The 13,838-nt window shown below is 42.3% G+C and overlaps 1 protein-coding gene and 1 long non-coding RNA gene across 2 annotated transcripts in view; one reads left to right on the top strand and one right to left on the bottom strand.

The window, feature by feature from the left end:
• LOC137425487 (uncharacterized) overlaps positions 1-13,541 on the top strand; it is a 76,320-nt gene extending 62,779 nt beyond the window's left edge. Inside the window, exon 3 of the long non-coding RNA XR_010984128.2 lies at positions 13,433-13,541. This is a non-coding gene — a long non-coding RNA (uncharacterized LOC137425487). The remainder of the gene's footprint in view (positions 1-13,432) is intronic.
• ATP8A1 (ATPase phospholipid transporting 8A1) overlaps positions 1-13,838 on the bottom strand; it is a 541,081-nt gene that overhangs the window by 235,232 nt on the left and 292,011 nt on the right. The window contains exons 27-28 of the mRNA XM_078776729.1: positions 13,467-13,650; positions 6,845-6,955 (exon numbers count right to left, since the gene is read on the bottom strand). Of these exons, the coding sequence (XP_078632855.1) occupies positions 6,845-6,955; positions 13,467-13,650 (295 nt within the window). The remainder of the gene's footprint in view (positions 1-6,844; positions 6,956-13,466; positions 13,651-13,838) is intronic.

Genomic DNA, 13,838 nt, shown 5'->3' with positions numbered 1-13,838 from the left:
AGTTTCTCCCATTCTTCCTTGCAGATTTGCTCAAGCTCTGTCAAGTTGAATGAGGAGTGTCGGTGAACAGCAATCTTCAATCTTTCCACAGATTCTTAATGGGATTCAAGTCTGGTCTTTGGCTGGGCCACTCAAGGACTTTCACGTTCTTGTTCTGTAGCCATTCCAGTGTTGCTTTGGCTGTATGCTTGGGGTCATTGTCCTGTTGGAACGTAAATCTTCTCTCGAGGCTAAAATCTTTTGCACTCTGAAGCTAGTTCTCCTCAAAGATTTGCCAGTATTTGGCTCCATTCATTGTTCCCTCTATCCTTACAAGTCTCCCAGGCCCTGCTGCTAAAAAGCATCCCCATAGCATGATGCTACCACCACCATGCCATAGCATGATGCTACCACCACCATGCCTCACAGTAGGGATGGTGTTACATGGGTGATGAGCTGTGCTTGGTTTCCACCAGACATAGCGCTTTGCGCATTCAGGCAAAAGAGTTCAATTTTCATCTCATCAGACCACATAATATTGTTGTGGATCCGCCGCCGACCTTCTCCCCTTACCAAGGGGGGATTAGTCCCCTTGTCTTTGACTGACCAGTGCGACCCGGGACCTATGACGTCCCTGCCGGACAGCGCAAAATAGGGTATTAGGACCAAATTCGCTATTACCTAAATACTCGCGCTGCCCTGAAGCGAGGAGATAAGCCCTGCACAAACCACGTGTGCTGATACGCCGAGCGGTTGCGTACACACGATCCGCGCCGTTATCACTTACTAGACCCCGATTCAAGCGGTTCTTATTCGTACCACGCTTAGTCAATGGAGAAATCACAAAGGCGATCGAATTGGGAAGCAAAGGAATAACAGGTTTAATTATTATTATTTACAATGTACAATGGTTCAAGAGCAGAGACACAGAGTAATCCTTAAAACAGTCTTATACTTAATCCCAAGGACACGGGCCCGTCTCACACACACACACACACACACTCACGCGGGGCTTGCAGATGGCAGGACGATGTTCACTAGCTCGCCCAGGGATGGCTCTCGTGCAGTTCTCTCTGGTCCCCGGCACATCCTTTGGAGTAGGTGAAGGCAGGAGCTCTCCGCGTGTCGTCTGGACGGAGCGAGTTATCACGGGGCGAATTGTAGGGAGCGGACTTTGACGTGGCTGGTGGTTATTCACTTGCGGCTATGGCCGCGCTTACTCGCGTGGGTGAAAAGCGCTATTCGCGTTCCCGGCGCGTCTGGCTGCGCCTGCGTACGTGTACCGCCAACGCTTCTCCTTCTTCCCCTGGGCGCGCACGTTATACTGCGAGGTTATAGTTCACAATGGCGTCTCCACTGAACAAGTCCTTCTGATCCTCTTGCATCAAAGTCCTGCTGATAAGTCCTATCGCCACTGCCGTGTGCACGCGAGTCCTTTTGAGGGCTTTGCGCAGCGACTTATATAGGCACGCCCCGCGAACGAGAGAACTCACCAGACGCGCCTCACCACGCCCTCTCACGCCATGCCGCTGGAGCCCTGATTGGCTGGTGGCTCTTACCGTCGCCCGCTGCCGCTCCCCGACCTCAACGCCGGCCCCACCCTTTTTAGGCCTACCTCGTGTTACTCGACTAGTGGGCAGCCAATGCTTAACAAACTGGATCGAGGCTAGGGTGGCTGGGAAATCGGTGGCAAGTAAAGCCTATTTTCCTGTCTTTACACAACGCAGGCACTAAGAGGGGAAATGACCTCTTCTTACACATACTAAGACATAACTATACTACAAATGGGCCTTTATGTTGTTCGTGTGACTAACTATGGGGGGCAACCCTTTAACCTTTAATGACTTCCATGTGCCAATGTCAAAACCGTAGCAATATTTTGCCTCATGTTCTCTTTCAGTCTTTCACGTGCCTTTTTGCAAAATCCAGGCATGCTGTCATTTGCCTTTTTCTAAGTCGTGGCTTCTCTCTGGCCACACTCCCATAAAGCCAAGATTTTGAAGTGCTGCAGAGACCGTTGTCCTTCCAACAGGTTCTCCCATCTAAGCTGAGGAACTCTGTAGTTCTGTCGGAGTGGTCATTGGGTTCTTGTTCACCTCCATGACCAAGGTCCTTCTTGCCCAGTTGCTCAGTTTGGTTGGACAGTCAGCTTTAGGCTGGGTAGTTCCATATACTTTCCATTTCCTAATGATGGAGCTCACTGTGCTCTTGGGAACTTTCAACACTCTATAAAATGTTTTATACCTTTCTCCAGATGTATGCCTCCTCACAATTCTGTCTCGTAGTTCTACAGATAGTTCCTTGGACTTCATGGTAGAGTTCCTTGGACATCCAATCAATTGAATTGGCCACAGATTGTCCAATCAAGTTTGTCCAAAGTTTGGACAATTGAATTGTCCAATCAAGTTGTAGAGACATCTCAAGGATGATCAAAGGAAATTGGATGCACCTGAGCTCAATTTGAAGTGTCATAGCAAAGAGGTAGAATACTTATTGACTCAAGACATTTCACCTTTTCATTTTCAATTACTTTGGAAGAAAATTCCAAAAAAACAATTTCACTTTGACATTATGGGGATGAGGTTCTACATATATACATAAATGATGGGGTTCTTGGCGTTATATTATATGTAGATTAGTGACAAAAAAATCTCAATTTAGTCCATTTTAAATTCAGGCAATAACTCAAAAAATATGAAAAAGTGAAGGGGTGGGAATACTTTCTGAAGGCACTGTACACATATGTACATACTGTATACACTGTATACACCTTTATCTATCAATATTGTTGAAATGAAGATGAAATAGCTGTATGTTGAAATATGTTGAAAAAGTCAAAACTTTACATGGGGTGTACTTACTTTTTCACATGACTGTATATATATACACAGTGCATTCAGAAAGTATTCAGACCCCTTCACTTTTTTCACATTTTGTTATGTTGCAGCCTTATGCTGAAATCGTTTAAATTCATTTTTTCCCTCCTCAATCGACACTCAATACCCCATAATGACAAAGAGAAAACAGGATTTTAGAAAGCTTTGGAAATTTATTAAAAAGAAAAAACTGAAATATCACATTGACATAAGTATTCATACCCTTTGCTATGGCACTTTAAATTTAGATCAGGTGCCTCTCATTTCTCTTGATCATCTTTGAGATGTTTCTACACCTTGATTGGAGTCCACCTGTGGTAAATTCAATTGATTGGACAAGATTTGGAAAGGCACACACTTGTCTATATAAGGCACACACCTGTCTAATTCAATTGATTGGACAAGATTTGGAAAGGCACACACCTGTCTATGGTCTACACACCACCTGTCTAAAGGCACACAGCTTACAATGCATATCAGAGCAAAAACCAAGCCATGAGGTCGAAGGAACTTTCTGCAGAGCTCAGAGACAGGATTCTGTCGAGGCACAGATCTGGGGAAGCCCATGAAAAAAAATTTCTGCTGCATTGAAGGTTCCCAAGAGCACAGTGGCCTCCATAATTCTTAAATGGAAGAAGTTTGGAACAACCAGGACTCTTCCTCGAGCTGGCCGCCCGGCCAAACTGAGCAATCGGGGGAGAAGGGCCTTGGTAAGAGAGGTGACCAAGAACCTGATGGTCACTCTGGCTGAGCTCCAGAGATCCTGTGTGGAGATGGGAGAAACTTCCAGAAGGACAACCATCACTGCAACACTCCACCGATCTGGGCTTTATGGCAGAGTGGCCAGACGGAAGCCTCTCCTCAGTGAAAGACACATGTTAGCCTGCTTGGAGTTTGCAAAAAAGCACCTAAAGGACTCAGACTGTGAGAAACAAGATTCTGTGGGCTTTCATGCATTGTCAGCTGTGAGACCTTATATAGACAGGTGTGTGCCTTTCCAAATCTTGTCCAATCAATTGAATTTACCACAGGTGGACTCCAATCAAGGTGTAGAAACATCTCAAAGATGATCAAGAGAAATGAGAGGCACCTGAGCTAAATATCAAGTGTCATAGCAAAGGGTATGAATACTTATGTCAATGTGATATTTCAGTTTTTTCTTTTTAATAAATTTGTAAAACTTTCTAAAATCCTGTTTTCTCTTTGTCATTATGGGGTATTGAGTGTAGATTGATGAGGGAAAAAATGAATTTGAACGATTTCAGCAGAAGGCTGCAACATATCAAAATGTGAAAAAAGTGAAGGGGTCTGAATACTTTCTGAATGCACTGTATACATATGTACATATATACAAAGATGATGAGGTTCTTGGCATTTAAGTCCTGGGTTGCACAGCATTTTTTTTCACACCAACCCCATGCAGGAATTTACTCCTGTGTATTAACTTACATATATATGTATATATTCAGACCAGAATATTATTTGTGGAAACACAGCTTCAGCCAAAGTAAGAAAACAAACTGGTGCACTGATGTGCAGCCAAGCATGATTGCCACGGTTGACTATGCCTTTGAGAGGTTAACAAAACAATTTTAAACAATAAAACAGCTCTGCATAAAATTCTACTGACAAATGTAACCTTTTTATAGTGGTGCAGCTTGGAAAAAAGTGAAATACTGCAAGAATGGAAATATGGAATACACATTTCTGTGGAAGTGGCATTTAAAAATTTTTTTACTGATCATATTCGACACTCAACCCAAAAATGCCAGAATAAGCTCCATCATCCTGTCCAGAGCTCATAATTGAGGGCCACTGTGAAAGCACAAAGCAATTGATAGAAGCAAGCCTAAAACTGAGCTCAATTATATTTGAGGCCATCTTGAATAATAATTAAATATTCACCGTTTTAAAATATAATTTTGCTCACTCGTGAGAGCATTTGACACATAAATGCCTGTATTCATTCACTATGGCAATGCCACAGACAGATGCACATGCACACAGGTGTGAGCATGTCGACACAAGTGTGCGTGCAAACACAGACACGCAGGCAAATAATGTTTTAAAGAAAGTCAGTGTTAAAAAAAAAAATTCAAACAGTAGCCCTCTAAGACAGGCAGCTATTAATAAAAGTCGACACATCTACCAAGCAGAGACATGGCTATGTAGAGTTGTGGTGAAGTACTCCATTCCATACATGGCCATACTATTTCCAGAGCAACAACACTGCTGAAGCAGCCACCATACAAATAATACCCTGTGTTGCTTCTCATTCCTCCTTTAACTGGTAGTCATGGCAGGAACTCAGAATTTAGCTGGAGTACCGGTACACAATTGCCCACTCTTTTCAAAGGATACTGTGTGATCTTTAACATCTCCCAGCAGATTCTAGTGGACAGGTCACCCAGTGTAGCATACCTCTCAAAGATGGTGCACTGTGTAATGCAACTCACTGCCTGCGAAGCTTTCATCTGAAACTTTTTTTATTGGACATTGAACCCAGACAAGAAAGTGAAGAGATGAGCAATTACCTTATCTATCTTCCAAGCCCTGGTGAAGAATAACTACCCTGTCAGCTCTGGTAAAGCCACAGCAACAGTATAAACAAGAAAGAGCAATTTAGAGACTGCAGACCCTCGCCAAGACGTGTTTTTAGTGTTTTTAAGGCTTTTGGGTGAAAACAAATATGGAGACCGAACTACGTGACCGATGAGGACGTCGTCATTTTTTCTTCACCAATTTATCGCTAGATGATGCTCAAGAAATTTCATCTTGATCGGATGAAGTTTTGTATTTGTCGAATTATTACGTCATAATGGAGGAACCTATGACATCAACATTAACATATGTTATTCCCCATGGAGAGTTCTTTGCAATGAGCCATGTCTCAATTTTTCTATGCAGCGCATTCAGAGGTGCAAACCTTTTCGGTTTTTCCAAGATGGCGCCCATACCACATGACCTATGACGTCATAATTATCATTTTAAAATTCTACATGAGGAGTTGCACCTATGGTGAAAATTTCCCGTCAATTGGACCAAAAGTAGCAGAGAAAACCATATTTATTCTGTGCGGACAAACAGACAAACAAACAAATGAAAAATCGGTCAGAGACCGAGGACTTGCCGGAATGTTCTTTTTTTTTTAAATCGGCCATGTTGGACAAATATGGCGGCCGAACCACGTGACTGATGACGTCATCATTATTTGTTTTCTAAACTAATTTATTCCTAGATAATGCTCAAGAAATTTAATCTTGATCGGATGAAGTTTTGTACTTGTCGAATTATGACGTCATAATGGAGGCACCTATGACATCATCATTAACATATTTTATTCCCCATGGAGAGTTCTTTACAATGAGCCATGTCTCAATTTTTTATATTCAGCACTTTCGGAGATATGGAGGTGCAAATTTTTTCGGTTTTTCCAAGATGGCGGCCGAACCACGCGACCGATGACGTCATCATTATTTATTTTTTTCTCCACCAGTTTATGCCGACATGGCGCTCAAGAAATTGCATCTTGATTGGATGAAGTTTTGTACTTGTCAAATTATCGAATTATGACGTCATAATGGAGGCCTTGGGCTGAGAGAGTTAAAAATTGGGCACAGTCCATTCCAGGGCAAGACAAATATGTGTGTAAAGTTTGGCGATTCTACGTGCAACGGTGTAGACGTAGTACTGTGAACAAACAGACAGACAAACAGACAGATAGACAAACCAACCGATCAACATACTTGCCGGAATCTTTTCCGGCAAGTAACAAAGACAGACAGACAGACAGACAGACAGACAGACAAACAAACTGAGTCAAAGGCAATACCCTCTCCCCTGGCGAGGGTAACGAGAACCGCACTCTTAGATGCCAAGACGTTGATCAATATAAAAATCCAAACGCCCCCGCCCCCCCCCCCTCCCTTCACCCAAAAAGGCATTAAAAAAACCAAAACATTTCATCTTGATACATCTGTTGAGCATACCTCAATGATGTAGAGCACAATGTTTTTGTAAAACGAGTAGAGGATGCATTTGGAAATACGGCTGTAACTCCATGCGCCATGGACCAAAAGGAGTTTTTTGAGGAAGCGAAACTGTGAAACAAGACATGAAGAGGTCTTTTCCACACTTGATACTGTTTTATACATCAAAAAGAGCAAGCAAAAAACATAAATCAAGATTACTCAAGATACAAGCTCGTAATATCTGCTCAAGAAAATTCAGCTAAGGTGCTGACTGCTTGCAATTTTCTATTTCCTACACATGTGCCTTAATAAGATTATTTTATAAAAAATACCCCTGGAGCAATTGCTATTAAAAGTGAAGAGTGAATTAAAAAAACAAGACAGAAAGTCTAACAGCGGCGTAGCCGGGGTTGTAAAATATTATAAACCACAAACACACATGATTAGCTTTTTATACGGTCGTTAATGCTGTTCATAACATTAAACAAAGAAATTTGGAGAAATCCCGACATCTGAGGGAAGTTTTACTTACAGAACTGAGGGAAGATCTACTGTAATCTATATACCTCACGAGGGTTGGGTTATTAAAATGCTATCAAAAAACCGAGGCAAATTCCTTACTTCCGTGGTTGTTAGTACTGCACACTGCTTATCATCGATTCATAAACCATACACCGCTTCATTCCTATTAATTCTGTATTCACGACATTGGGATTAAAGTGTTTTGGTCATATTTCCGATATTATTATTATTACTACTACGGAATTGGCACCACTGAAACGACACACTGCTGTATTAAGAAACCTGGGCTTAATTTGTCCGAAGCGGCCCAAATGTGAGGCATGAAGCCTAAGGCCCATACGTACTGTATTGTTGGAAGAGCCGTAACGCCGATGCTTTCGATATTTGATGGTCATTTTAACAATCGGTTTGTTTGTCTTTCACACTGAATGAAAAACGTCAAGGTAGAGCATGTCGATTGTGATATATGACATGTTTGACGATATGTTCGGCCTGAACTAAATTGGAATCAAAATGGCAGTGTGTGGAGAGTCAGCCGCCGTACCGCCATAATGACATCAGATGTAATCACAACCCGCTGTCAGGTGACAAGATCCTCAGCTCTGATTGGTATACGTTTGAGGGTTCATATATACATACAGACGGACGAACAAACACTGTTTGAGATGGCTTTGCCCAATGGACTACGTCGTAAAAATTTAACAAAAGACACGTGCATTTAAAGTCGACTTTTCTTGCATACGCACGCCTGGTAGCATTTTACGTTACAGCAATATCACCTTCAATATTTAATGTCTTTGGAAAGGATCGAGGGTTGGTCATTGAAAATAACAACAAAATATCAAATTAATTTTAACTAGATGGTAGTCATAGAATACTTATCCCAAGCAGTCAACTTGGTGTGAGCCAACTCTTCTGTTTTTTTTTTAAAGGTTTATTTTCTTTGATCCAATATGGCTGCCAGACCATGTGATCGATGACATCATAAATTTACATTCTCCAATATAATTGTTGCGTAGATTCCACTCAACTTTAAAACTGATCGGTCTAAGCATTGAACTTGTCAAATTATGACGGCATAATTAAGGCAACAATGACGTCATCGTTAACATTTATTCCCCATGGGGAGTACTTCACAACGCCCCATGATTCATCTTTTTCCTTTGGGCAGTTTTAGAGATGAGAGGTGCAACCGTTTTTCGGTTTTTCCAAGATGGCGTCCATACCACTTGACATATGACGTCATAATTATCACTAAAAAATTCTACATTGGAGGAGGTGCTTCGATGGTGCAAAATTTAGTGTCAATTGGACCAATGGTTGCAGAGAAAATTAATTTTTTAAATGCAGACACGCACGTACGACATACATACGGACGTAACCGATCGCTTAACCCCGCTTTTCACTTGTGGGTAAATGCAGGGTAAATGGGTATATATATTGTAATATCTATCTATAATTCCATTAATCTCTGTGTGTATGTGTGTATGTGTGTATGTGTGTATGTGTGTATGTGTGTATGTTTGTCTGTGACCGCTGTTTCTCGACAACCACGGGTCCGATATACTTTAAACTTGCCAGGTATATTGCTGGGGACCCGAGGATGTGCCTTTTCAAGGTTTCATATTAATCGGACAAGTACTTACCGAGCTATGGCGATTTCTTTACCAAACACTGCAAGCCGTTCGCTTTGGACCAAACCATTGCATGTAAATAGAGGGGGGGGGGTTCTGTGGTCGTTGCGAATGGACCAAACCATTCATGTAAATAGAGGGGGGGGGGGTTCTGTGGTCGTTACTGCCACGTGGTTTCAAAGTTTTTTTTTGTTGTTGTTGTTTGCACGCATGTTTTTTTGCACCCACGTACGGGCACGCCCTAGGATGTTTACACACACACACCCCTACACAAATTTTTTTTTTTTTTTTTTTTTGGCAAGGAACGGGCACCCACGTACGGGCACGTCCTAGCTTATATATAGTACGGGCATGCCCTAGTATATTGTAAATACACTACTCACAATAAGTTAGGGATATTGGCAGGTTCTTCGGTGTGGTTGATTTTGTGTATTTCTAACCCTAACGACTAACCTGTTAGGTTCTAACCCTAACAGCCCACATACAATGGTCTGCCTGTCCCAAAAGTGAAGTGAAGTGAAACACACCCCGATAAAAAAAATCAACTCACTCCCACAATATCCCTAACTTATTGTGAGTAGTGTATATTGTAAATACTAGGGCATGCCCGTACTATATATATATCTAAAATTATATCCCCCCCCCTCTATTTAGATGAAATGGTTTGGTCCATTCGCAAAGCCAAAGCGAACGGCTTGCGAGTACGGTGACAATCCCCCCCCTCTATTTACATGAAATGGTTTGGTCCAAAGCGAACGGCTTGCGAGTACGGTGACAATCCCCCCCCTCTATTTACATGAAATGGTTTGGTCCAAAGCGAACGGCTTGCGAGTACGGTGACAATCCCCCCCCTCTATTTACATGAAATGGTTTGGTCCAAAGCGAACGGCTTGCGGAGTTTGGTAAAGAAATCGCCATAGCGTGCACAAACGCGCAGGAAAGCGAAAGAATCGCAAATTAGTTTTAATTAGTTTTAAAATATAGTTTAACGCCAACATAGCGGCAACATAGTTTGCCAACGTGAAATAAATGAATACGCTCTCAAATGTGCCGTCCGAGGCAGAGTCTGTTCGCCACGTTCGGCACACGTGATAACTCGCTGCTCTCTGATTGGTTGAATCGTTTTTTGGACATAGCTCGGTAACTACTTGTCCGATTAATATGAAACCTTGAAAAGGCACATCCTCGGGTCCCCAGCAATATACCTGGCAAGTTTCAAGTATATCGGACCCGTGGTTGTCGAGAAACAGCGGTCACAGACACACAGACATACACACAGACATACACACAGAGATTACTGGAATTATAGATAGATAAGTGCAGGGTAAATATTATCTTTTCAAAAGACCGGTTGGTGATCTTTTGATCTTCTCCAGTCTCTCTTTCAGTCTTGTTCACCTTGCCCATTTCTCTGCCCCTCGAAAAAAACTTCCAAAGAGAATGTGCTCCTCAAGCAACCTAACCCTGCCAGCCTTTCAAAATCCCACAAACTTCTTGCTAAACTCCATTCCTTCGTAAAGCCACAGGAGAGCGATTCCACAGATGAAAATAGAGAGTGACATCATGGTCTTCCCTTCACTGCTTCAAGTTTTCAAGTCACTGCCATCTCATGCCACCCCCTCATTCCTCTGTCAGATCCTCATTGGCTTTGGATCAACGTCACAAGATCAAAAATTACAACTTGTTTCCAACAGATTCCTTGAAAAAACCACTCAAAGGATCCAGCTGTGTGGAGATTTCCCATGGTGAAGGCGATAGAGATTGAACGAAAACCTTCCCAATATTTCACTGGGACCATAGAAATATGAGCAGCATATCCCACCACCCCATAGAGTTACTGTCTCCAGCTGGTCCAACATGTTCCGTGCAATCTGGCCTCGCCAATAAATCTGAAGAAACGTGGAAAGGAGTGAGGGGTCTGGAGTGGGAGGGGGAGGAGGAGGGAAACTGCTCTTCAGCTGAAACTCAAACATATGTGACCGGGACATGGATCACGTGCTTTTATTCCTTGTTCCCCCAAAATAATGTGCCCATGCAAAGGTTATTCTAAAAGCCTCGCAGGCTACTGTGATTCAATGCACTCATTATAAACTATATTATTCAAACAAATTTCAGTTGGTATGTCCCAACACTGGCAAACTTTTGAAAACCAGATTTCCCACTCGGGAATAAGGAGGAATCTGCCAAATGACTTCTGCAGAGTGCTTTTATAATCGGAATCCTTACAGTTGGACTTGAATTGAAAGGAAAATCCTTGCAGTTGGACCAATTGAATGCAAGTAAAAGTTACTCATCCACTGGCCATCATAATTAAAATGTCAAAAACAAACTACACCATTAGTGTCAACTTGCGTTTTCGATTTTTCCATTCTTCGAAATCCTTCCCAAGCACTACCTATCCATTGACTGTCCTCAACTTGTCCTAGATACAGTCTACCTATGCCAATTCAAATACCTGCAAATTGTAAGTGCATAGTTTTAATAAGTAGCTATGTAGGCCATGCTCGACAACCCTTATAACATAAATTTTGACAGGCATGTTATCATTTTGGTAAGTTAAAGTTAGCACTTTTATAATATAGCAAGCAAAAATGAAAACCCGCATCCCGTCGCTTATGCTGCCCAATATAAATGGTGAGAGGAAGCGCACTTACTTTTGAGCTTGCTAGCCTGCGTTCCGTTCAATGCTTGATCCCACTATAAACTGTTGGATTGGTATACCAACACCATGTGCGCCATCCCCGAAGATGGCCGTGAAGGTAGGCCTCCTGTCTGCTAGCATTCGTTGGTAGTAGTACAAGATCCCAATGTGTTTTTCATGAAGAGTAGGTGAGTTATCACCAACACCGTGAATAAATTAAAATCTCCTACCCAAGTTTGGCTACAGTTGAACATCAGGCCTGGGCAGCCAGTCCATTAAATATTTGGCTCCAACAGGTTCTCTGCTCGACCCCACAATATGGGAGTACATGGGGCCCATTAAAAGTAGTAGTAGAAGATGTAATAGAGGTACTGGACTATACTGTACTTTGAAATTGGCTCTTGTCGACTCAAAGCCACCAATAACTCGTGATAATGATGATCATACAAACAATACATTTGATAAAAATAAAAGGAAAGTAATATTAAAGCGAGTGTGAAATTTCATGTTTGTACGAGGGCCAGTCAATAAGTAACCTTAAAATGGCGATATAAATTCGAAAACGTTATATGTGTAGTATAATGTAATATGTTTATCACTGCAGCAGGTGCACGACTGGGACAGGAAGTTTAAAAATGGAGTGTCGAGTATGGCAGACGATGCTCGTTCGGGCCAGCCTCACATAGCCGACATACCACAAATGGTTGCAGGAGTTGAGCGCGTGCTAAGGGAAAACCGTCACATTACACTGAATGAAGTGGTCTCCGAATTGAACATTAGCCATGGTTCAGCACACCATATCATTCACAACCTGCTGGGGTTCCGCAAAGTGTCTGCAATGTGGGTGCTCAGACAACTCACACCAGAACTGAAAGAACGGCAAGTGGACGCATGTGAAGAACTTCTGTGACATTACGAAACAGATGGCGACGCTTTCGTGCAGCGCATAGTGACTGGGGATGAAAGTTGGGTCCACTACTTTCAGCCAGAAATGAAGAGGGCAAGCAAAGAGTGGCGCCATTCAACTTCACCGAAGCCCAAAAAATCCCGCACACGCTGGAAAAGTGATGCTGACGCTCTTCTGCGATAGCCGAGGCCCACTTGTAGAGCATCACATGCCCAGAGGGACCACAGTCACCAGTGCATCATACTGCGACCTCCTTAAAATCATCTGAAACCAGCAATCAGATCAAAACGTCGTGGACTACTCACTCCCGGTGTTTTGCTGCAGCATGACAATGCTTGGCCCCATACTGCCCGCTCTACAGCTGCAACAATCGAGGACCGGCATTTTGAGTGTCTTCCTCATCCACCCTACTCGCCAGACCTCACCCCTTCAAATTACCACATCTTCGGGCAACTTAAAGAGGCGCTTGGTGGAGCCACTTTCCGATCCACGAAGAGGTCCAAGAGGCGGTGCACGAATGGCTACACAAGCAGCCAAAATATTTTTTATGGAGGAATCCAGGCCTTAGTAAAGCGCTGGAAAAAATGCATTGAACGCAATGGAGATTATGTTGAAAAATAACAGTTGTTACACACGTACATGCAATAAACAAGTTGTGAAAAATATTTTAAGGTTACTTATTGACTGCCCCTAGTATTTCCAAAGTCATCGTGAATTATCGTCGGCTCATCAATACTATTTAAATCAAATATATACAGCAAAGTCACAGACGTGAATGTTTTTAATTGCCATGTCTGATACAAAACAAGTTATACAAAAATCTAACCTTAAAACAAATCAATAAATCTGGACAATTCCAATTATTTCTGGAAAGTAAATATTCAAATTTGTTTGTGTTGCAGTTTAGTGTTTGCAGAATGTTATCATCATCTCTACCTGTGCAATGGAGTAGTCTGAAGAGTTTGCAGCTTGAAGACCTTCCATACCACTGATACCAACACCGACATGTGCTGTTTGGATCATGCTCACATCATTAGCACCATCTCCAACTGCAAGTGTGACAGCTTGAACATTACCTTTTACCATGGCAACTATTTCAGACTTTTGCATTGGAGAAACCCTGTATGAAGTAAAGAAAAATCAAGAGGGGCATGGAGAAAAACAGAGGGCAAGTCAGGTGTAAAGTGGAAAGTTAACAAGAATGGAAATGAAGGCAATAAAAGCAGGCATTTAAAAGAGGTCTCAAAATGTTGTTGTTATATGACCGAAATAATTAACAGTTGATGAACAAGATGCCCAAATTGGAGA

This window comes from Myxine glutinosa, chromosome 4 (genome assembly GCF_964187855.1).
Source record: "Myxine glutinosa chromosome 4, kmMyxGlut1.1, whole genome shotgun sequence".
NCBI lineage: Eukaryota > Metazoa > Chordata > Myxini > Myxiniformes > Myxinidae > Myxine > Myxine glutinosa.
The sequence above is the reverse complement of the archived record's forward strand: the minus strand, read 5'-3'. Positions and strand labels throughout refer to the sequence as shown.